The 26,358-nt window shown below is 37.5% G+C and overlaps 1 protein-coding gene across 6 annotated transcripts in view; it reads right to left on the bottom strand.

Moving 5' to 3' along the window:
* Nucleotides 1-26,358, bottom strand: part of TRIM33 (tripartite motif containing 33) — a gene marked incomplete at its 5' end in the record, with an annotated part of 65,248 nt that overhangs the window by 25,507 nt on the left and 13,383 nt on the right. For 3 of the 6 annotated variants that reach the window (XM_083360427.1, XM_083360431.1, XM_083360429.1), the window contains 6 exons: nucleotides 4,139-4,285; nucleotides 14,064-14,178; nucleotides 18,644-18,760; nucleotides 20,989-21,121; nucleotides 22,217-22,364; nucleotides 22,503-22,621. In XM_083360427.1, the coding sequence (XP_083216553.1) occupies nucleotides 4,139-4,285; nucleotides 14,064-14,178; nucleotides 18,644-18,760; nucleotides 20,989-21,121; nucleotides 22,217-22,364; nucleotides 22,503-22,621 (779 nt within the window). The remainder of the gene's footprint in view (nucleotides 1-4,138; nucleotides 4,286-14,063; nucleotides 14,179-18,643; nucleotides 18,761-20,988; nucleotides 21,122-22,216; nucleotides 22,365-22,502; nucleotides 22,622-26,358) is intronic. The other 3 variants (XM_083360428.1, XM_083360430.1, XM_083360432.1) reach the window with 1 other exon arrangement.

The following is a 26,358-nucleotide window of genomic DNA, read 5'->3' as shown; positions in this document are numbered from 1 at the left end:
TATTAATGCTTCATTCTACTGCAACAGAGGAAATCGGAGGTCAATGCCTTTTCCCCCCCTTCTCCCCCTCACTTTTTTCCCTTTTTCCTCCCCTCTGTGACCTACTATTTGCTTTTGTATTTTTGCATTTTATTCTATAATCTAATAAAATGTAACAAACCATTAAAAGTGATGTATTCTGTATTTTTATATGTGCCCTGTTCACCGCCCTGAGTCCTTCGGGAGAAGGGCAGTATACAAATATAATAAACTAAACTAAACTAAACTAAAAAAGGGAGGGGAAATACTGGTTTTAATTTCCTCGGTGGTGGTTCCTTTCCTGAATCCCTTTCTTTTTGCATTGACAAATGTATGATGAGTTTATCCATAGTTATTAATATGCACCAGTACCTTGGTGGTCAGCTGGCTGGTTAGCCCTTCTTCCTCTCCTTACTTTTTTTCCTTCCTGCCTGCTGGGCTCTCCTTCCACAGCCTCTTCTCCCTATCTCTTTTTCCTCCCTGCTTGCTGGGCTCTCCTTCCACAGCCTCTTCTCTGTCCCCTTTATTTCCCTATTGTCTTGTTTTCCCTCGTCTGCCAAAACCTGCTTTTATATTCTCTCCTCTCTCCCCCCTCCTTTTCTCTTCTGTGCATCTCCAGCTATGCGCTGCTTACGGAAGCGCCAATCAACTGGAGAGCGGCAGAGATCCTGGAAGCTCAGCAGAGCCCCAGTAACACCACAGCTTCAGCTGAATCTCCCACTGGCCTGTGAGGGGCTGCTGCCACTTTAACTCATTTCCCGCTACACTTTTATGCTTTTTTTAAACACTTTTTTTACATCACTTTTCAACCCGTCAAACATGTACTACCTGCCAGGTGCCAAAGTACCACCAGTGGTATGCATACCACGAGTTGAAAAGCACTGAATTAGACTACGTTAGAAGAAATTTAGAATCTTTCGTGTGAGTTTTCTTGTTTTTCTTTTAACTTAGATATCTCTTGTGTATTATAATTTCAGTTTTTAATTCTGCCTTTATTGCCTGTATTTTATATAATACTCTCTTATGTGATAGTTGGAACTTTTCATTAACCCTGACATTTGTGATACTAATTTCTTGAACAGTTATTAAGTTAAGCATTTTTGAGCCTGATTTCTCTTTTTCTAGTCATCTTTTCTTCATCTCTATTAACAATGTTCATCATTCCCTTCTTTCTTTATAACTCATGAAGATTTTTTCCATACAATCTCCTCTTATAGTGCTGTAGATAGGTTAAAGCTCAAACAGCATTCTTCAAAATGAAAAAGTTCTTCTGCAGTCACGTCATAAGCCTAAGATTGAAAATCAGGCTTGCCAGATGTTATATTTTTTCTATCCTGCTCTATGGAGTAGAGAGTTGGCCTCTGACAGAAGGCCACCTGAAGAGACTAGAAGCATTTGAAATGTGGATTTACAGGTGGGTATTATGTATAACAGTGTTCTGTGCGCCTTTGGTGTCTAGTCATGCTGGCCACATGACCACGGAGACATCCTTGGACAAACGCTGGCTCTTCAGCTTTGAAACGGAGATGAGCACCGACCCCTAGAGTTGGAAACGACTAGCACGCATGTGCGGGGGAAACCTTTACCTTTATTATGTATAAGCTAGGTTGACAAGATCAGAAATGAAGAGGTGATAAGCCGCCTGGGAAAGCCAAGGGAAATCATCAAAACAATTAAAAAATGAAAGTTAGAATATTTCGGACATGTGATGAGACACCCAGAAAAATATGGCATACTCCATTTAATCCCCCAGGGAAAGATTGAAGGCAAACGAGGCCCAGACAGAAGAAGAACATCATGGCTTCAAAATCTAAGGGACTGGTTTGGACAAAACTCAGCAGCACTTTTTTGTGCGGCTGCTGATAAAAACAGGATCGCCAACATGATCGCCAACGTCCGATAACGGATATGGCACAAGAAGAAGAAGAAGATAGGTTAAAATAATTTAATCTATTATTTTCAAGATGCTTTATTTTGCAATAAACCAGAACTCGAACAACTCAGTAACCATTTTTCTCATTCCAAATCTTTTCCTCCCACTTTTTTTATCCTCTTATTAAAAAAAATTTCTCACCAATTACTAACAAACTTTTTCAGAATTTTTGTATTCTTCTCTCCTTCATTCCCTTTACCATCCCAACTTGTAACAAATAAACTGCATATATACATATGCATCTAGACACGCACACACACGCGCACACAAATGTAGTTCAGAGTTTAGTTAAATTGCATATTTCAGGAATTTTAGAAAGGTATTATAACTTGGCTTTGCTAGTTGTCTTGGGCTGAAAGAGAGGCGTTCACTGGACGCAATTGATGGGGTAACATCTCATTCCTGTACCAGCCATCTTTTGATTCCTGGTTTTTTGTTTTGTTTAATATTGTTTTTGCATAATTTCTCCTTATCAGCAAGATGGGCAGCATATAAATTTAATAAATAAAAATATTCACATCAGACTTTTAACAAATGAGAGGCTTTTAAGTGTAGAAGGAAACAAATTCAAATATTTCAATACGTCTCTCCCAAGACTGCAAAAGGAAAGCTAAGATATTTCCTTTCCTAAAAAGAAAACCATTTACATTAATACAAGTGTACAATGAGCAAAACAAATTAGGCATAAACAAAAAATCCCATTTGCATTGGAATTCTTTTTGGAAAGAAGGCAAAGATAATCATCATCTTTGACATACCACTTTTAGTCTCATAAGAGACTAAAATATTCCATCCAGCATTTCCAAACTTGGTTTCATGCCAAATCATTTAATTCTGTTCATCCTGCTGAAGAACCTTGTTCAGTGCTTTTCACCTATTTCCAAACCAATTTTTATTTCAGTCAAGACCACTCTTCATTTTCTAACTCTTTTAATCATAATTATTCCATGCTGTCTTTAATTATATTTTACAATCATCTTTTTTCTCTATGACCATACTTCAGTATCTTTCTCCCATTATTTGCAGCAGTCTTTCTCTTATAACAAATTCCTCATTCATAACCTTTTTCACTGCATCATCTCATGCTTCCTATTAGTGTAACTACAGCATTTCTGTGGCACTTTATAACATAATGTATTGTAAAATAATGTAACTCTAAACTTCCTTACACTCTTTTTTTCTTTTTTACATTATACTGATAAAGTCTTCCTACATTCAGAAGGTTTCAGCAACCTTGTATCCTTTATAATCTTTCATCCTAACCAACCAAATAATGCTTTATTTATTTCTTTGATACATTATACATAACCAAATTCAAACTTCAACCATGTATTTGAAATTAATAGATATCTTCCTAAGCAGATACTAAATAATCACCATTTCCATCCATTTTGGGTTTTTGTATAGCCCACTTTGTATACTGTCATTCCATCTCCATTCAACCAGAAAACTTTCCTCCAGATCATTCAAAATTTTAATTTCAATTCCATGTTTGTATTCATCAACTTCATCCCATAAACTCAAATTGCCATTAAACCCCACTGTATGCTCCCTAGAGTTTTACAAAGATTATATAAAGATAAAGAATGAGCAAAGTATGCAACATTTCTTAACAATACCAATCACTTGGGCTCATTTTGACTAGAGTGCCACAAGCTTAATCAAGATTCAATTTTACTCCAATTATTTTAACATACTATTTGCAAACTAGGATCTCTTAAGAATACCTTGTAAACCATCACCCTGCTGCATACATATAATTGAGCAGAATGTTCAATCAAATACCAATACATCTAGGTTAATAAAGGAGAATATTTGTAGTTCAAGCTTGAAACGAGGGGTCCTTAGTGCTCTCTGAGCTTGGCTGTTTTCTTACAGATGGTTCATTACTCAAACTAGGTAACATCAGGGCCAGAGCTAATAATAATAACAATAATAACGTTGGAAGGGACCTTGGAGGTCATCTAGTCCAACCCCCTGCTTAGGCAAGAAACCCTATACCATGGCTTTGATAAATCAAATATATCAACAATTGAAATACAAAGCAATATGTTAAAACAATTGTGAAAAACAAACAAAATTTTATAAAGACTAGAAAATAAGAAAACTACAGATTTTCATAATAAAGATTGTTGCAATAATAGAATTTATAGCCAAACTGCAAATATAATATCTGATTTTTCTTACCAGTCGCTTGCTATAGAGCAATGCTGTGCTGCTGCCACTTGCAATGGCCCAATTAGTGAAGTTCATCACATGCTTCACCTGTCTTGATAAACCACTGATATCATTCTGTTGTTGTATTAACTTCATCTGTCTCTCCTTTGTCACAGTCTGAACAGAGAGAATACATACATATTGAACCAATTAAAAATACACAACAGCAATAATAAAGCCTCTTATCACAATGTTGACATCTAGCAAGCACTGCAAGATTATAAGTGTTCTAATAATAATACAAAGCTTTTTTAAAAAGTATTGCAGCATGGAAATCTATGTTATATACAATTTAACAATTATGCTTTCCAAAGGCAATAGTCCTAAATTACATTCACCTGCAAGACCAGGTTGTAATTGTAACTGAGTTAAAATTGTGGCTTTGTGTGCCTTAATTTTATTTATTGCACTTGTAGCCACTTTCTTTTAAAACCAACCTCAAACTAAGCCACCTTCCATCCAAACACTGGTCAAATTTAGACAAGCTCAACTCCATCTGTCTTCTGATCATGCAGTTTTCAGTATTGTTTTTTAAGATCTCTATTTCAAAATGATACCACTTATTCTCAAAATTAATGTTATCCAAACATTATTGTGGGTCTCAAGAGATTTTAACTTTCTTTAAACAGCAAATCCCAGTTATGTCACTTCAAAATATTTTGATAGACCACTAACAAATCAAGTCCACCAGGCAAACTCCCACAGATAGTAACATTGAAACAATGAGTGAAACAATTACCGTATTTTTCGGACCATAAGATGCACTTTTTTTCCCCAAAAGTGGGGGGGAAAACGAGGGTGCGTCTTATGGTCCGAAGGTGATCCGTATGGCCAGCCCCAACCTCTGCAAGTGGAGCACAAATCGGCACGTGCTGAGAAACGCCGATCTCACGCTCCTGCAATCTGCCTCGCTCGGTTTCAGCTTCCCTTGCTACAAGAGAAAGCAGGCTGAAACCGAGTGAGGGAGATTGCCAGGAATGTGAATCAGCTGATCTCGCGCTGCTGCAATCTCCCAGCCTGCTTTCTCTTGTAGTAAGGGAAGCTGAAACCGAGCGAGGGAGTTTGCAGGAGCGTGAGATCGGCCAATTCGCATTTCTGGCAATCTCCCTCGCTCCGCTTCAGCTTGCTTTTTGCAAGAGAAAGCCGGGCCGCAGGGCCGCCTCCGCGGGTACTGCTCTAATGCAGAGAGGGAAGGACAAAGAGGGTGGCAAGGAAGGAAGGAAGGAAGGAAGGAAGGAAGGAAGGAAGGAAGGAAGGAAGGAAGGGAGAGAAAGAGAGAGAGAGAGAAAGAGAGGGGGAGAGAGAGAAGGAGAAAGAAATAGGGAAGGAGAGAAAGAGAGAGAGAGAGGAAAAAGGGAGAGAAATAGAGGGAGAGAAAGAGGCAGAGGGAAAGAGAGAGGGAGAGAAAGAAAGGGAGAAAGGGACAGAGAGAAGGAGAAAGAAAGAGGGAGGGAAATAGAGGGAGAGAGAGAAAGGGAGAAATAGAGGGAAAGAGAAAAATAGAGAGGGAGAGAAAGAGGGAGAGAGAAGGAGAAAGAAAGGGAGGGAAATAGAGGGAGAGAGAAAGGGAGAGATAGAGGGAAAGAGAAAAATAGGGAAAGAGGAAGATGGAGAGAAAGGGAGAGAGGAGAGAGAAAGAAAGAGGGAGGGGGAGAGAGGGAGAGTTAGAGAAGGAGAGAGAGAAATTAAATTAGTAACATGATTGTTAAGTAAATCTGGTTTCCCCACTAACTTTGCTTCTCAGAAGGTTGCAAAAGGTGATCACATGACCCTGGAACAATGTGACCATCATAAATATGAATTGATTGCCAAGCATCCAAATGTAAATCACATGACCCTGGGGATGCTGCAACAGTCATAAGTGTGAAAAATGGTCATAAGTCACTTTTTTCAGTGCCGTCGTAACTTTGAACAGTCACTAAGTGAATCACTGTAAGTCAAGGACTACCTGTACTTTATCATTTTTTTTCTTTTTTGGTGGGGGGTCAAGTTTTTGACACCTTGCTGGGCGACTGGTGGTACTCGGACATTGCCTTGTCCTAAAAGTGGTACAACGGATGAAAAGGTTGAAAAGCCCTGTTTTAGTATACCGGTACTATTTGGTTCAGATTTTTTTTTCTTGTTTGCCTGCTCTAAAAACTGGGTGCGTCTTATGGTCAGGTGCGTCTTATGGTCCGAAAAATACGGTAAGCCCCAACTCTAAAATCTGGAGGTAATATTAGTTTTATGCAACAAAATACAACTGTTCTTTTTATTTTAGTTACAAATACCCACTCTTTCTCATCAGTCTCATTATCTAATAACACCATCTACTTACAGGTCTACTGTTTTATACTTGAAATGTATATAGTTCTGCCACCTAATAAATGCTGAAAGTATATTAAAGATTATTACACCATGAATTTCATTATACTTATTCTGCTTTAGGAAAATGCTTTTCTTAGTGCTAAATCTTTCACCTGTATTTTGACCAAGTTTGAATAAATTTCTGTACGTGTCAATTGCTAAGCAATGAATAAAACAAGCATCCTCAAGTGATTATCTTACTTAAAAACAAGTTCAGTAATTGTTTTATAGGCTTTATAATGATATTTCTTAATTAAAACAGAAAATCATGTTAAAATTAAAAGAGGAATTGGGTACACCACATGTCTTGGAAAAGTAATGACAGATGCCATGGAACAGAAATATGATTTCTCAGTGGAAAGAGTAAGTTACTTTTGTGACATCAAAATCCTACAGTATTTCAAGTCATTTTTCAGAAGCTGCAACTTTACAATATAAGTAACATTTTCCACTGTTGGGTCTAAATTAAACAAATCTCAACATTTTCTGATGAAACCCAAACCCTATGACACTATGATATAAAAAATCATAACTGTGACTGTTACTCTACCCATCTCTAAAAGTGTTTATCATTCAGCATATTAACCATGCTTTCTTTCTCATTTATCTTCTGCTCAATATTTGTTTTCTACAATTATTTTACTAAAGTATTGAAAGATTTTATTCAAAATGATCTAGTCTAGTTTCTGATCCTGTCCAAGTATTATGGTTTTCTATTAGAATTCCAGAACTTGTAATCCAACACATTAGGGTATTAGATTGAGGGAAAGAAATATACAAAGTACAAAGATTAATATACTGATAGATGGCCTTCTACCTTCAACTTTAAAATTCTACTCACAGAATATGGTTATAGAATAAATTACTGTAAACTTAGCACATCATTTCTAACATTGCTTTAATCCAGGGGTGTCAAACTCCCAGCCCGCAGGCCGGACCCGTCATCCAGAAGCTACACCCACCCCATTGCCGGCAATGGCAAAACTGTCCCGATACGTTGTTTGACATGTCTGCTCTAATCTATCTTTCAATATTGCAGAAGATGTTTCAACCAGACTGAGGGTGGGGGGGGGGAGGTTGCATGAGCAGCTTTAAAAATAAGGGAGGATATAATCAGAAAACATCAATCCAAAAAAGCAAAATATTACTAGTAAGAGATCTGAAATAAATCATATTGCATGTAACACAGGCAAAGATTTTAATAAAACTTCACAAGAAAGAAGCAGTATTAGCGTTACAGTCAAGTGGCTTCTGCAACTGGTTCCTTACTTTCTTCTAGAACGAATGTTTACAATTATGTAAACAGTTTTAGATAGGAAAATCAGGTTGCTTACCTGTAACTATGGGTTTTTGATTACACATTGTTTTATTCACAGTTAGGGTTCTACATCAAACCGCAAGAAGAAACACTGTACAGCTGAGTATAATTGGCAGGCCCTCATTGTGAAATTTCAGAAACTGTGCCAACTGACACTAACAACAAGAAAAGAACAGATTACTACAACTGCAGCTGCAAGTAAGTAACCTGTTCTTCCCAATGATTTCTGTATTACATACATGAGTGGTCAGCAAGCTGATTTAACAAATAGTAAGGAGATGGAATTTTTTTTTTTTAAAAAAAAGGATTTTTCACAAGATTTAAATCCGGTCAAAGCACCTTTTGTGGAATTTTATATATCATCAATACACAAAATATAAAGTTTGTCAGGCTGATGTGATTGTTACTAAGAAAGATAAAAGTGAGAGGTCATTTAAAAGTTCAAGTAATAATGAAAATTCTGCAAGAATCATTGATAAATTTCAACTAAGTTTAGGAACCTGAATTGATGGGGGAAGTTTCCCTACAGCTTTCATTAGCTTTTATGTTAACATGCAAAAGAATGTAAAAATGCTATCAATGAGAAGTGTGGTTTGATATGATTGCTATTTAACTGAAGATAAACAATTTTTAAAATATGTTATAATAAATATCTTAGCAGGTGGCAACACTTGGCCAATTTTGATTTGAAACCTAAATAGGGCTGGGCTTAGTTAGTTCCTAGATGGGACACTGCCAGGAATTTCATAGCTACAGCAGACCAGACTAGGAAGCTAAAAAGATATTCCAGAAGCAGGCAGTGGCAAAGCATCTTATTGCCAAGAAAACTGAATCAATGAATCCCTAAAGTCACCAGGAACTGGGATTGACTTAAAAGTAATTTTATTTCTGATAAATAAAGAAGACTTCAGCTTGCATGAGGACAGAATATTTGCTTTCAAGGTAATAAAAATTCTGACATCCTGAAGACTTAACATGACACATCACTTTTTGGAGAAAAGTGAAATATGTTAAAGAACTGTACCAGTTAAACACAATAACCCTCCTCTATCACTCCTTTGCACAGTAGAACAAAGATGTCTTCCAAAAGAGGAAGAAAGGTACAATTGTCTAAGAAGTTTCCAGACAACTTCAAAAATCCAAGAATCAACAGAAGTATTTGTATGAATCACCAAAGGCGGAAAGCAGGCTAAGACATTAGCGACAGAAAATAAATGACATGAAGCCCCTTTTAATTCCATGTTTCTATCAAATTGTAATATTTAAAGTGGAATAATATGAAAATTATTAATCACATAGGGAGAAATCATATTTTAAATTTAAATCAATAAACATTTAAATTAAATCAAATCAGTTAAATCCGATGTTAGTAATTGTTCTGGCTTTGTCCTTTTTTTCCGGAGTGTTGTCTCTGCTACGCCTTTCAAAGGCCAAATACACTCCTAGTAGTTCACAAAATGCCTTGAAGTTCAAAAAGAAATGTCAGAAGAAACAGTATCAAGAAGTTAGAGTACTTTAGAAGTATTTGTTCCAGAACCCGAATTATTATTTATTCAATAAATTTATATGCTGCCCGCTCTGCATTAATTTGTTCCTTAACAGACAGCATGGCCTTACTTTACAAACACCTTAACATAGCACTTTGCTTTCTGGAAATGCTCATTCCCTGTTCATTTTCTCTAATAGAAATGCTGATATTAGAAAAATAAATAAATCAGTAGGAATGTAGCAATGAACATCTCTTGAATTTAATTCCTACCTTTTTGTTCAGTTTTTTTTTAACTGAGCAAATTCAGTAATGAAGGAGTTGAGATCAAATGATTAAAAATATACTTCATAACTATTTCTCTGAATTCAGAAATTGTCTCCAATTTCTTGGAAGTCAAAGATATGGATAATAGGGTTTTACCTCAACGTTTTATGATAGTAGCAATCTGGAGTCGTGTTGTTGTTGTTGTTATTATTATTATTATTAATATACCGCCCTATTCCCGTAGGACTCAGGGCGGTTTACAGGGAAAATTAAAATACATAGTATACAAAATTAAAATCAGTTAAAACTATTAATTAAATTACAATCCCTGAAGTTAACTAAAACCCAATTAAATTAAATTAAAACCCCTCAGTCTGGGCCAAACAGCTCAAAGAACCAGGTTTTCAAGTCACGGCGAAATGAGCGAAGGTCCGGGGCAGTCCTGAGTTCCATGGGAAGTTGGTTCCATAGGGCCGGCGCGCCCACAGAGAACGCCCTTCCCCTGGGAATAACCCACATTCCCCATGTAGAGAGCGTTGCAGTAGTCTAACTGGGAGGTCACGAGCGCATGGGTAACTGTGCATAGGGCATTTCAGTCCAGATAGGGCCGCAACTGGCGCACCAGACGAAGCTGGGCAAAAGCCCCCCTGGTCACGGCTCCTATATGGTCTTCAAAATTGAGCCGTGAATCCAAGAGGACGCCCAAGTTGCGAACCGTATCAACGGGGGGGTAACACCTCACCCCCCCATCATTAATAAATTGATCTTAACTTTTTAATCTGTATTAATTTATTACGGGCATTGCTGTTTAATTACTTTTTAAATTTTGTATCTTGTTTTTTATTATGTATTGCCCTGTTCACCGCCCTGAGTCCTTCGGGAGAAGGGCAGTATACAAATTAAATTAATAAATAAATAATAAATAAATAAATAATGAGGGAACAACCTGGCTAACCCGAGATGCCGGTATGTACAGCCACTCAATCTTGGCAGGATTGAGACGAAGCCTGTTTCTCCCCATCCAAACCCGGACCGCCTCCAGGCAACGGGACAGCACGTCGAGTGCATCACTGGGTTGGTTCGGAGTGGAAAGAAAAAATTGGGTATCATCAGCATACTGATGATACCCCACCCTGAAGCCACGAATGAGCTTGCCCAGCGGTTTCATGTAGATGTTGAACAGGAGGGGAGAGGACCGACCCCCGAGGGACTCCACAAACGAGAGACCTCGGAGCGGACCTCTGCCCTCCTGTCAACACCGACTGCGAGCGGCCCAGGAGATAGGAGAACCACCGTAAAACAGTGCCTCCCACTCCCAACCCCCTGAGACGCCGCAGTAGGATACCATGGTCGATGGTATCGAAAGCCTCTGAGAGGTCTAAAAGGACTAGGACAGAGAAACATCCCCTGTCCCGAGCCCGCCAGAGATCATTCACCAGTGCGACCAATGCCGTCTCCGTGCTGGACCCGGGCCTGAAACCCGATTGGTACGGGTCAAGATAATCAGTTTCCTCCAGGAACAGAGGAAGCTGATGCGCCACCACACTCTCAACAACCTTCGCCAAGAAGCGAAGGTTGGAGACCGGACGGTAGTTATTTAAAACAGCCGGGTCCAGTACAGGATTCTTGAGGAGGGGTCTCACCACCGCCTCCTTCAAGGCAGCGGGAAAGACACCCTCCTTCAGGGAAGCAGTTATTACTGCCTGGAACCAGCCTTGTGTCTCCTCCCGGGCCGCATAAACCAGCCAGGAGGGGCACGGGTCCAGTAAACAAGTGGTAGAGCTCAGTCTCCTCATGATCCTGTCCACGTCATCGGGGGAAACAGGGTCAAACTCAGTCCAGATAACATGCTCAAGACTGCTCGATTCCTCCACATCAGACTCTGCCCAGTCAGTCCAAACCGGTCCGGATCTGAGCAATTTTGTCCACCAGATGATGACTAAACTCCTCAGCCCACCCCTGTAAGGGTTCCTCCCTCATCTCCTGATCAAGAAGAGAGCGAGTTACCCTAAACAGGGTGGCTGGGCGATTATCTGCAGATGCGATGAGGGCAGCGAAGTAATTAGATTTCGCCGTCTTCATCGCAGCGAGGTAAGACCTTGTGAAGGCTCTTAGCCGCAATCGGTCAGATTCAGACCGGGTGGACCTCCAACCGCTCTCTAGACCCCATCTCCGACGCTTCATCTCCCGGAGCTCCACAAGAAAACCATGGGGCCCAACGGGATCTGTGCCGGGTCTGGGGTCACAATGGTACAACACGGTAGAGTGCCTCGGTGGCCGCCCTTTCCCAGGCATCCACCAAGGCATCGACCGGGCTGTGAGTGAGGGAGATAGGTAAAGACCCAAGCACCATCTGGAACCGTTCTGGGTCCATTAGGCGCCTGGGACGGAACCACCTGGTTGGCTCCACCGCCCGGTGATGGGGGATGACATAGCGGAAGACCAGCCGCAGGAGATAATGATCGGACCATGACAGGGGGACAATAGTTGGCAAGCCCCCTCCCAAATCATCCCAACCATTGCCTGGATAGAAAAATCAGGTCGAGAGTGTGACCCGCCCCATGAGTCGGGCCCTGAATTACTTGGGTCAGGTCCATGGCCGTCATGGAAGCCATGAACTCCCGAGCTAACTCTGACGACTCTCCCAGGGAAGGCAGGTTGAAGTCGCCCAGAACTATAAGTCTGGGAAACTCCACCGTCAACCCTGAGAAGGTGTCAAGCAGCTCGGGCAGGCCCGTTGCCACACAGCTGGGTGCCAGGTATGTTAGCAACAGGCCCAACTGAACCCGAGGGCCACATCTCATGAGGAGGGACTCACTCCCACCTATCTGGACAATGGTGGTCTCCCGCGGACATAAGGTCTCCCGTATAACCACCGCCACCCCACCACCCCTGCCCTGAGCATCTTATACTAAGATCAGCAGCCCCCTTAATCTAGATTCATTTATCAATAACATAGTGACAATGGATCTGGCAATTAGTGAAACGAGACCAGACCAGCACAGATCAGGTCCTGTATAAGTTTATTAACTGCAATTTATTTAACAATGAGTAAAGATAGTAAATGTATAAATGCTTGCAATGACAACTATCACATTCACATCTTAAAATATTCCTCAAACATATGAAGTCTAGCCGATTTGTTATAATAAGCCTATTCTAAAAAACCTGGCAAAAACAACAGGAATCACCACTGTAACAATCCTTGCCTTGTAAGGGGCAATGTGTTCTCACAATAATGGATTTTTTAAGTGTGGCCCCTGAAGTCACAGTCAAGACTAAGGATATACATGGACCATAATGAAGAATTTGAACTTTATGTTGCGTCTGAGTAAAGATTAAATGAAAAAGAGCTCAGCTCAATCACACTCAAAAAGAGAAAGTAAAAATATTCTGAATAAGGCAACAGCTATAGTGGATAGAGCAAATGGACTGGTGGTGTAACTCTTCAGCACCTGCATTAGTGTAGTTCAACCAATAGTTTTAGCTAGCTTGTTCCTGAATAAGGCTCAGCAGATATAGAAACAGGATAGCTAATGAATGAAGACTATTTCCATATTGAGAAAGGGAGACATCCAAACTACACTAAGGAAGAGGTTAATATTATGTGTTATGTTATATATACTGCTCAAAAAAATAAAGGGAACACTTCAACAACACAATGTACTGTAGGATGTCTTATCTTGTGTTCCCTTTATTATTTTGAGCAGTATATATATTACTACATTTAACTATGGTTTTTTTTTTATGTTACAACTGGATGGGTTCTTATGTTCTTGTCAGATTGCCACTAAGACTATGAGAATCACAACCAGCAGCAGTTTCTGAGTAAATGGGAATGGTAGTTTAGAATTTTTATCTAGGCAAATCTCAAACCTTTTCCAATATTTTCCAGCCCCACCCTCTTTAAAGAAGGAAAATGGATTTCCTCCTGTCTCTAGCCCTTCTAGTGTTGACTGACAATAGATGCAGGTTTATATTATTTGCATTCCTACTCTCATATTCAGTTTAGTTCACGGTTAGCCTGAACTATGCCCGAATGGTACTAAACCAAAACTAAAGATACCAAGCTATCATTTAGATCAAGAGTGGTCATTTGCCAGAACCCCTTTTGTGGATTTCAGAGCATGTATTCCACTAGATAGGCTAACATTTTCAAACTTAGGGTGGAGACTGAATCTTAAGGGGGAAAACAAATACCTTAAACCTTGCATAGATTGAATTAAACTACTGCTTATATGCTACACTTATAAACTAATTCAAGTCTAAACTTCTTTGGAGAAATTATAGACTAAATTAAAGTGAAAATAGATGCTTCTGATCTTCCTATAACCAGATTAAAATGGAAAGAAATATAAACTGAAAGTGTGTTGCAACGACATGGTATATCAAGGACAGAGCTATTAAAAGCTCATTTAAATCAAAATAATAATACACATCAACACCCACATTATGTTCACTTTTAAATTTAATTGTACCTCAAGCTGTTGTAAAAGAGATTTTCCTTTTTTATTGATTTCATTAATGAGGGTAAAAATAGCCACTTTGATTTCCTGTTCTACTCGTTTGTTAGTTTCATTTACTTCTTTTATCCTGAAAAGAGAGAAATCTGTCATCAGGCACTTACATTACAACATCTTCAACGTGATTTTTTTCTCCCACACAAATGAAAATTCAACATTTAAATTGATGCAGATTCACACAAAATATCATTATCCTAAATAAAGATAGCATTAAACATCACAACTATTAATTATAATTTTAAGGTTCTTTTTACTACACTGTAAAGCATTTTTCTTAATTTAAATTTGCTCCTGGGTTTTAAAAAAAGTATTTTACATCTTGCACGTCTGTTGATTTTCTACATTATTAAGAAAACAGTAAAACTTAACTAAAAATCATTTATCACTATAAAATACCCAGCTATTTCACCTAGCTAGCTGTTTTTACTTTCCTTTCACAACAGGTAACTGTTCTCCTATAGCTGCCTATCCTGGTATTATTGCCATAGCAATCTTATAGAAATTATAGAAACAATATGGAGTATGCCGTAATGGTATACATACTGTACTTTAATTTAGGATAGGAAAGGATGCCACCAAAGTAATGATGATTACATGATATGAATATATTCAGAGACTAAGAAACACCTTAAATATAAATGTGTACAGAGGTTCATGATTTTGCTCCTGGAATTAACAAAGAAAGAGACAAAGAAAATTGATGTATTTTGAGGAATTGTCTGCTCAACTGTTTGGGGTGAAATATTCCTTTCCTGAATCATTATAGACTGCTGGAATTAGGAACTGAGAGGTACTGACTGGTTGTTATGCATGACTGAATGCCTCCTACTGAGTAAGGAGAGATTGCTGCAAAGCCTGTCAGAGAAATATAAGTCAACCAATTTCTAGACAGCAAACTGAGCAAGCAAGTTAATGTAAATTTGCTATTTTGAACTTAACAAGAATTGATTCTAATAATTTCTCCCATAAATTAACAATGTATAATTAGAAAGTCTGAGAGAATGGAATAAGAATTAAAAGTGTTTATACTCTTTAAAAAAAGTGAAAATGAAAGACAGGATTGCAGCCATGACCAGCAATGCTTCTGACATGTTTGTATTCTGTCTTGAAAAGATCCTGGTCCATTAAAGGAAAATATTTGTTGCTCAGGGTTGTAAAGAGGGGTGATTGGTGCTCTCTGAACGTGGTTGTTTTCTTGCAGATGTTTCATTACCCAAACTAGGTAACATCATCAGTGCTAGTAGGTAGGGTGGTTTGCTCTCTCTTTATATTCTGGTGGCATGCCCTGTCAGTGTTGATGGGGATGGTCTTAGAGGTTCTTTGATTGGGTTGTTTTCTGTTGGCTTGTTTGGTAGCTCCTTGATTGGGGTATTGCTTACCTCTTGAACATTGATCTGATGTTAATCTTGGAGTTAATCAATGCTCATCTGGGTGTTGATTGCTGGTAGGGAGATGTTTTGGTCTTTTTGTTCACTTTTTGGCTTGTTGATTGTCTCTTTTGCATAGTATGTAGATATTGTTTATGTCTATGTGTCTACTGCTGGTTAATATGTCAAGAGTGCCAGGCTTCTAGAAATTCCCTAACACTTTTGAACTTGGCTTGGTCTAGAATGGTCACAGCTTCCCAGTTGAAACAATTATTAAGTCTGTCCATGTGTTGTGAAATTAAGTTTTGATCATGCATTCTGACTGTTAGTTGGTGTTCATGGGTGCATTTGTCCTATGTAGGACTAACAACCTTCTACCTGTTTGTTCTACATAGTAGCTGTTGCAGTCATTACACTGTGTGTTGTAGACGATTCCTGTTTATTTTCCTGGGACTGCTGAGTCTCTAAACTGACAGCAAACACAACTCCTTACTAACACTGATGATGTTACCTAGTTTGGGTAATGAAACATCTGCAAGAACAGAACCAAACTCGAAGAGCACCAAGGACCCATCATCCGGGTCCATGTTGGCAGCAAATGCAAGCTTGTAGCAAAGCTTTAATAAAACAACTAAGGACTGGAGCAGAAAATGGCAACTCTGTGTGATAACAAGATGAAGATTACTCTCATAAAACAATGAGAGAAAAAGGAAATCTTCAGAAGAAAGATGAACCAAAGGAATGTACTTAATAGGTGAGAATGGCAAGGAAATAAAATACATAGAAAATATTCTTTACTACTGAAATTCAGATACAGTTTGTGACCTCAAAAATGCATTGAGCCTTCCAAATAAGAAAAAAGACTCTGTGGAACAGGAGACAGAGCAGTGGATCCCTGAAAGGATTCAGGTATGGCCTGAAAAATGATTAAAATGAAAGTTCTGGTAGCTGGTAACTCAGCTATGAAGAGCCAAAATAAACTTGTCCCTGTTGGACTATAGAAATATAGGAAAGGAATATGTCAAAATAACTTTCACAGACTGTTATATTTACTGACAACTACGCGCACATGCGCGCGCGCACACACACACATAGGTAATCTATGTAAGCACAAATAAGAGTCCCAAAAGCAGTTACAGCCTTATCACTCTGGACTCTGAAGGAGGATCAAGAATCTGGAGCTCAAGTGATATTATCCATCCTGTCAATTGATGGCAGAGCACTGGAAAAGGAAACAAGAATATTGTAGGTGACAAGGCTTTAAATATGGTGTCCAAAGGGAGATGTGTTCCTAGAGCTACAGCTTGAGTTAATTTAGAAACAATATTGCCTCGTTTATAGTCTGTTGTCCCAGGATACAGGAAGTGAAGAGGAAGAAATTCTTAATACAGCAAGACAAATATGATTTAACAGTCATAAAAAAGCAGTATTGTAAAATTATCCTGGTCAGCATTTCATTCTCTGCCTTTGTTAGAACTGATTCTCTCATGCTTAACTTCAGGATTCTAACTGGGTATATAGTCATAAAGAATTGTTGCATGTGCATAGGAATTGCTGAAGAGTACTGGGAAGCAACATAAAGATTTGATGTGAAAGAAAGGCAAGGAATACAATCCTTTGCAGGGGATACTAAACAGAAGTAAAGAATGAGAATTGATATGATTGGGTTTTATTAAAAGTAATGCACAAGTAAATGAACTACAAACAGAAAAAGGAATGGATCCTGTCATAAAGAACAAAACTTTCCTTTTATTTGGTAAATGAAATTCTGAACTGTAAATACAAGTTACAAACACACAGAGGATTCAAATTATATGAATCTCAAATGCACAAATCAATAACAAAAATGTAACAGAGGGTGCTATGTTATAGTTTCTAAACTGTAGTAACTTAAATATGAATTACATATCCATGAAGTTAGAACATCAGAAAATAAAGCTGCCATTATGTGATTGGTTTGCTTCGCCAATCTTCATCCTGCAATCTGCAGCTAGCTGATTTTGAGACTCTGATAAAAGAAAAAATCAATTTTGGAGTCCCTTATCTTATTATTCCTTTCTCTGACTATTCATTTCCACCATCTGGAGTAGGGGGAGGGGAATTCTATCAGAACAGAATTGTATGTCAATTATGTCTGGATATTAATTGATGTGTTAGTATCATAGTGAGGTAAAATTAGGACATTCAGTGAGATTTTTGTCTAAAATAAGAATCAAATATAAACAAAGGTACACAATGACTATCTATTGAGATTCTCAATCATTCAGATAATGATTGCCCCAAAGGTCCTTTTTTTAAAAGACATCTGGACTTTCTTGCATTTTTCTTTGAAAATATTTTGAAGAACTAAAGAAGCTTCTTGGATGAGAAGTGAAACGTTTTCAAAGGAAAAACCAAGTAAGTCCAGATGCCTTTTGAAAAAAGCATACTGCGCTTTGTGCAAATTGCAATTATTCTCCCCCTGGCAGATTATCACAAAATCACTTCTATAGGAATCTCATGGACAATGCTTATACATTGATTAATTCTTTCCCACAGGCTGAAACAATCTAAAGAAAATCTAGATGGATTTTCTATGGCAGACTTTGATCATAAGAAGGCCACTAACTGCCAATGATAACAAACTACAAAAAAAATAAAGGTCAAACAATGTAGGATGATTTGTATTTAGTATACTATGTTTACTAGATGTGTTAAATATAATAAAATGTTTAATATTTTTAATGGCATTTATGGATCTCTTGCATCTGCTGTACAGTTCACTGCAAGTAAATGTACCATATTTTCGTTGCCTCAAGAGGCTCTGACAAGTAAAATTTTAAATGGCTGTTAAGTGAGCCAACATTTCTTGACTCCTCTTGGCAATGCCTTACAATGACTTTTAAAATAAGGGGGGAAAGCACTAAATTGTTTCACCTGAGATTGAAACATCAAAATAGTTAAATATCCCTAAAAATAAACATTTGTGCAAAAGCTTCTACATGATCACTTGTGCTCTTTTATGCAGCTGATATAGTGGATCCATGATAGAAGTTTCCCTTTCTTAGAAACTTGGTTATCACCGTTACAAACTGCTTAACTTTTAAGGAAAGCCACGTGATATTGAAATTTTAATAATTCGCTCAATTTAAATAAAAGATCAGCTCTTTTAATGAAACTGCTACTTACCTATTTTGTACTTGAGTAGCTGCAAAATTAACATAATTCTTCTTTTCAAGGAGTTTGGCTAAGAGATTCTCGATAACACCTTTTTGATTTTGAAATGCCTCTTCCAAAAACTGATACCTTCCAAAACCAGAAAATACAACACACAAACTATGAAGGGTCAGAGTATTATTACATTTTATTAATAAAAAGGTATATTACCACATACGGTAAAGTTTTTTTAAAAAACCCAGGTTCTTTTAAAATTTAGACATTACCAACAAATTTTTATTGTGTGTTAACAGACGCATCTCTAAGTCATCAGAATCATACCCTAGCTTGTCTGATGTCTCAAAATAGTTTATCTCGAAGAGATTAAGATTCTAAACAATGTGAGAACTTTAATGTATTCTGGCATTTTATCAAAACAGTTCACATGTGAGATCCAGAGGCAGACCTATGAAAATAGCTATGCTTTGCAGACTGATAATCTTGTCTGCTTCTAATACATTGAGATAATTTTTCTACACATTTAATTGGGAAAGATAAATAAGAACTCTGAAGAAGACACATTGTCTCCTTTTATCATCAAAATACACACCACACAAATCTTTCTATTGTGCTCATCCAGATTATAATCGGTATATGATAAGCAGCTGGACTATTGCCAATAGTCCATCAAAAAGAAATCCACTACATTTTCCCTATTGCTACTTCAACTTTACTAATGGTACTTAAATATTCTAGATAAACTAAGTTAATTTAGTTAAGATAGATTACTTAATATGGTACATATCTATTATTTACGCTATGCTAAACCCAGATTGCTGAAATATCTTAATGACAGGCAATATATTATTTTAAAAACATATGGGAACTAAAATAATTTAGTGTCTTTAACCATTTTAGGTAATAAAGAAAGAAAAATAGAAAGATATAGCATGGATGTAAACCATTAAAGATATTTTCATATATAAACATATAAGAATATATTGCTATTTATATCTTTACTAGTGCTAGTAACTACCTAACACAAGTTAAAAAAGGAGGAGAGGGAAGAATGCTTTCCATATTTTTATGCTATCTGTTCATTTATACACAGACATCACATTCAAAAATGACATAAACTGAGTAAACTGATAAAAGTACATAACTTCCAAATCTGCAATTCGAACAGAATTTGCCTTGTTTTTTCACAAGACTTGAACACAGTTTCTACACAAAAGTTATATTCTGTCCATTCAACAAAATTGAACTTGCTAGAACTAATAATTACTACTATATCTCCCTTTAAAACAGTTTTAAAAACAACTAAAATGTATATAAATGCTATAATCTATGTACTGAATTCAAAGATTAGTTCAACTGTTGTTAAAATATCAGCAGTATTATTGCTGATTCCAATTGCAACTTAGCAGGTAATAATTCGGCGTTTATGAAATGTAACTTCTTCCAACAATTTTCTTAATCAGTTCAAGGATCATACTGGAGCTGTACTTCTGTTTTGAATGAGGAAGATGCCTCAGAGGATATGGAGGTGCTCACAAAGCATCTGTCAGCAACAATTAAAGCATCTGTGTCTATTCCTGGCATAGTGCTGCTAATCTCCATAGTTCAGAATGAATCCAGGGAAAATACATATTTGATTTAAAAAGTTACTACAGATGCATACCTATATGTATTCCAAAATACATTTTCCCTCAGGATCCAATGTGCTCCACAGACCTAAATCATATAATTTAGTTTTGTAGCTAAACTACCATTAAAATGTGTTGTTATCCTTATTTTATTCAATTAATGCTGATCTAAAAAATGACAATGCAAAAGAAACTACAAACATCTCTGAAGTTTAGTATTGCAATTTGTGATGCAACTTTAAACTATTTATGAAATTCTGATATGTTTAAAAAAACCTGTTTAATTAGGCAATATAGTTTAGGAAAAAAATATTTTTTAGACAAGTGTACTTACAAGAACCAAAAGCACTGGTACTAACTTAGAAGAGACATTTCCTTCCTTCCTCCCACCCACCACCTCCATACCGGAGGGAATGTTTCTTTCTAAAATGGCACCTGCTTCAGGTATCATCTAAAATCAAAGAACATTGCTTTACTAATGTACAAGCATATATAAAGTTAACAATTAAAAGTCATGATTACATTGACAAAGACTTTTTTATTTAGATGCCTACTTATTTTTAATTGTCATATAACCTAACTATATCAGGATGAGAAACAAAAGGCTGAATTACTACAAGCCTATTTGGCACAAAAGCAAAAGGAAAGAAGACTTTAAAATATATTTGAGGATTATTTTTCAAAGTTATCTATATAAGAAAAGGTTCATTAGGAAGACACAGACAACTGTACCTATGTTCTTTGTGTTCCAGTAACTGACAATCTCTGCACGTCAGCCTGTCACAGGTTTCACAGAAAAGTTTTAACTGTTCTTGTTTGTGCACAGGACAAAAAACAGGACGTTGACCAGATGCTCCAACAGCTTCTGTGTTGAAAGAGACAGACTATCCAAATCACTGCACAATTCCAACAAATCCAATACAAATAGTAACGCAGGCAACGAAAGTTAGCTGACGACTGTTGTTTTACCATTATTTCTGTTTCTTCTGACTGAAGTGCTTCATTGACCTCCAATTAATATTACAAGAACCATCTTGTTAAGCTGTTTGCTTCTCTCAGGAAATATACTAGCACTAACTAACATCTCTTCAGCAAAACAGTACCTAGATTAAAGGGCAGATTAGTTGCAATAATCCATGGCTAGCTATTTAATTACTTAGCCAGCCAAAGCAACTGTAGTAAATGGGGACAAAGAGAGTCTTCATATTTATTTATATACCTAAGAAAAAGATATAGTGATAATTTTTTGCTATAAATAGGCCAGCATTACTCACATTTATAAAACTAACCAACCTTGTCTCATCTTGCCACTACAACTTTTTTCTCTTTTTGAGATAGTCCTCAACTTATGACAACTCTGGTCATTAAGCAATGCAGTAGTTAAAGCACCTTCATATGACCAGATCCAATTTTATGACCATTTTTACTGTGGTGGTGAAGTGAAACACTATGGTTATTAAGTGAAATACACGATTGTTGAACAAAGCTGAATTGACTCTGCTTGTCAAAAGCCAGCTGGAAAGATTGCAAATTATGATCACATGACTGCAAGGCACTGCAACCATCATAAACGCAAAGTGGCTACCAAGTGCCCAAATTCTGATCACAAGGATGGATAGTAAGTTTCCAAGGCCAATGTAACTTCAAACCAACATTAAACAAAGTCATAAATCAAGGAGTAGCTGTAATTCTTTATCACCAAAGCATCCCAAAATTGGCATAAAATATCAATATAAATGAAATTATAAGATAGTAACTGCAATTTGCACTATGCTCTCTAAACATTCCAGCCGAAGAAAACCATCCACAGTATAAACATTTAATAGTATTTTAAAGTTGATTACATGCAAGTTCCTCAATCTTTTTACGAAAATGACATGGATTTTCACTATTTTAGGCAAATGATATATCTCAAAGTATTTCATCATAACTACTCAATCAATATTTTTAAAAATTTCACCTGAAGAGACATCTTCTTTTTTTCTGATCATATGGTCCTTTGTAAATTTTACACGTTGATGAGCTTCTATACAAGTTTTGCAAAGCCATTCTCCACATTCCACACAGAACCCAACAGCACTAGAATTGTCATCACAACTGGTGCATACCTAGAATCAAGAAAAATGTTATCTTCAAATGTTTACATCTTGACATATTCTGAAAATTACCAAAATGCACAACATATTCCCCCACACAGAATATAAATCAAACTATGTTGCAAAAAGGAAAAGCTGGAAGTGACGTACCTGTTCAGTTTTCTCATCAGAGCTACTTGGTGCTTCAGAAGTATCTTTGACAAAGTAGTTATCTACCAAATCTATTTGTCTGCATTCTTGGCGACAAATTGGGCATCTGATCACACCAACTGCAACCAAAAGAGGATATTTCTTATACTTTTCTAGATTTTGTTTTATTTTCTAGTTTTATTAAACTGAAGGTTGATCATATTTTTCTTTAATGTTTTTTCTAAATATATTAGCAAAGTCCCAAAGATAAAAATGTAAGAGTACTTTCTGATTCAGTAGTCTTCTATGTTAACAAAGGCCAAACAAAAAATATTTCTCTACATGGGGCTGCCCTTGAGGTCCACCCGGAGACTCCAGCTGGTGCAGAATGCAGCCGCGCGAGTCGTCTTGGGAGTTTCCCGATACTCCCATGTTACACCTCTGCTCCGCGAGCTGCATTGGCTACCGGTTGCTCTCCGGGTGAGGTTCAAGGTGTTAGTTATGACGAACAAAGCCCTTCATGGCATGGGTCCGGATTACCTACGGCAACACCTGCGACCGGCGTCAACTTCCCTCCGTCCAGTGCGCTCCCACAGAGAGGGCCTCCTCAGGGTACCGCCGATCAAAGAATGCCGATTGGTGACCCCCAGGGGGAGAGCGTTCTCTGTGGGCGCGCCAGACCTTTGGAACAGCTTACCGGTTGAGCTCCGGACGGCCCCCGACCTTCGCTCCTTCCGGCACGATCTTAAAACATTCTTTTTCGAACAAGCTGGCCTGGTCTGACGAAATGGGGTTGGGTTTTTAAAATTAGTTTTTAAACTTACTATGTATTGATTTTATGGGCATGATGTTTAATGGTTTTTAATGGTTTTTTAATTTTTGTATCTGATTTTTATTGTGTATTGCCCTGTTCACCGCCCTGAGTCCTTCGGGAGAAGGGCGGTATAGAAATCAAATTATTAAATTAAATTAAATTAAATTTCAAATTCCCTGACAGAAACACCTTTTAAAGTATGTGTGTAACAAGGCAACTAAGTTTTTGGAATGCAGCAAGCATTCTCTAATTAGCGCATAATCATTTTCATAAGGTAACCTGTATTGTAAGACATAGATAATCTGCAACTTCGGAATTTTATAGGATTTTGGTTCTCAACATTTCTAAACATTGATCATGCTGACTTTGATCTGAACAAAACTGTGAGTCCAACATCACCCAGATAGCCACAAGTAACTCATCTTTATTGTACAAAAGAACAGCTATTTCTGTTGTCAGGTCACCTCTGGCAGAGATAGGGGGCTTTAAAGTTTAATAAATAAAGAAAATTAAATAATTAAAGTTATTTTTCCCAAAATAAATTTGCAATTAATACTGCTTGGGTCACTTGGAAAAAAGTGGCTTATGACCATTTTTCACATTTGTGACCATTGCTGCATCCCTGTGGTCAGATGATCAAAATTTGGACACTTGGCAACTGGATATATTTATAACAATTGTGGTGCCCTGGGGTCAGGTGAACACTTTTTGTTACCTTCTGACAAGTAAATTCAATGGTGAAGCCAGATTCACTTAACAACCATGTTACTAACTTAACAACTGCAGTGATTCACTTAACAAGGTTGTAAAATGGGGTACAACTCACTTAACAAGTATCTTGCTTAGCAATGGAAATTTTGAGCTCAATTGTGGTCATAAATTGAAGACTATAATCCAAGAACTGCATTAAGTGCATGTGACACCATTTCTGGAGCCTCCCATTTTAGGTAGGGCTGCAACTGACACACCAGCAGAGCTCGGCAAAGGCACTCCTGCGCAAGCTTCTATCTAAAAGAAGCCATGAGTCCAAGATGATTTCAACATCATTAAAGTGCTCTTCACAAGGAACGCCCCAATCTTCACGGACTAGTTCAAGATCTCAATGCAATTCTGGCTTGGCACAGGATAGAAATGTATAGTCAAACTTCATCAACACACTAAACTTATAAATTGTTCTCCCAGTGGTTTCATACAAATGTTAACAGCAGAAGGGAAATAATAAAACCTGAAGGATTGTACAGGACCATCAGCCAGCCTCTAGTCTCCCACTTTCACTGACTAATGCTATCCCTTCAACAGCAGCACCTTTCAAAACCTCTGTACTACTATTCTGTATTGGTTTCTTTTTGACAAACAAGATCAACACTGAATTTCACGAGGATGAAAAGCTTTCACAGCAGGATATAGAACCTAGAACTTTCTAAAATGATAGAATTGAGGAAGGAGTTTGATCCACCAAAACAATGAAATAATTTTTTTATAACTGTGTAATTCTGAAAGATGAGATATTATGTTACTGCATGATCTTGAGCACACAGCTTCTGTAATTTCAAAATAAAAATTTTAAGGAACTGAGTCTCTCTTAAAAACAACTAAAGGCTAATACCCACATAATTAACCCCAATGGAAGTTCATACAGAATTGAGAAAAGGTTGAGGGACAATTAAAAATATTTTATAATAAATCTAATTAATTTCAACGCTAGAAAAAAACACATTATTCTGACTATAAAAATGAATTAGAAATAAAATTATACAAAGAACAATCACATTAACTATTTTGAAATGGGGAAAAAATCATTTTATTGGTACAGTCAAAAATAAAAGTAGCAGAATACACAGATTTAATAAAAGTTTGCTTTCTAATACTGCGTTTAAGAAAATTCTTCCTATTAAAAAAGGGGAAAGGAGATGATGGGAATATTTAAATATACTGGATCAAAGCAGGTTAGGTCAGAATTCTGCTTTCTAAGAGAACCATCTAAGTGCCTTCATAAAGCTTTACAGGAATATAAAAATGAAATAGAACTCTCATCTGTTCGCTCTGCAATAAATAATATTCATAAAAATCATAGAACGTATGAATTTGAGGAGACTTTTAGGTCACCTACTATAAACACCTTGAAGACAGGATTTACATTACAATTCAATATGAAAATTAAACCTGATCTTTTGCCTGATCTTTTCATTACCGTATTTTTCGGACCATAAGACGCACTTTTCCCCTCCCAAAAGTGGGTGGAAAAACGAGGTGCGTCTTATGGTCCGAAGGTAAGCGAAAACACTTGTCTCCCATTCAGTCAACACAGTCTATCAGCTCCATTGGAGAGACGTGATTGAATGAAGACGTGGAATTCTCCGCCCCACCCCTGTGATTGGTCAGCAGGGGAGGAAATACGGACGTGCCTGCCATGCCTTCTGACTGCCTCCCCCTCCCTGCGCGCGCACATTTTCTTTCTTTTACCTCGCTGCTAAAGAAATAGTTTTTGCTAAACTAAACCTCATAGGCGACTTGCCCCAGCAAAGACGTGAGGAGTTGTCCCTGCAGGTTTCTCTGCGAAGTTTATTGGAAGTGATTTCCCATTTGCAAGATAATACTGCTAATTGTTTGAAATTGCTTCGGCATCTTAGAAAACCTATTCAGGGAAAAGAAACTACCGGTACCTACCTTTCTTTCTTTCTTTCTTTCTTTCTTTCTTTCTTTCTTTCTTTCTTTCCTTTCTTTTCTTTCTTTCTTCCTCCCTCCTTCCTTTCTTCCTTCCTTCTCTTTCTTCCTTCCTTCTCCCTTCCTTCCTTCCTTCTTTCTCTCTCTCTCTTCCTTGCTCCCTCCCTTTCTTTCTTTCTTTCTTTCTTCCTTTCTTCCTTCCTTCTCTCTCTCCTTCCTTCCTTTCTTTCTTTCTTTCTCTCCATCTCTCTCTTTCCTCCTTCCTCCCTCCCTCCCTCCTTCCTTCCTTCCTTCTCTCTCTCCCCTCCTTCCTTCCTAGTATACCGGTACTATTTGGTTCAGAATATTTTTTTTCTTGTTTTCCTGCTCTAAAAACTGGGTGCGTCTTATGGTCAGGTG

Source organism: Vipera ursinii, assembly GCF_947247035.1.
Source record: "Vipera ursinii genome assembly, chromosome: 3".
Classification (NCBI taxonomy): Eukaryota; Metazoa; Chordata; class Lepidosauria; order Squamata; family Viperidae; genus Vipera; species Vipera ursinii.
Note: the sequence above shows the minus strand (reverse complement) of the source record. Positions and strands in the feature narration are given on the sequence as shown.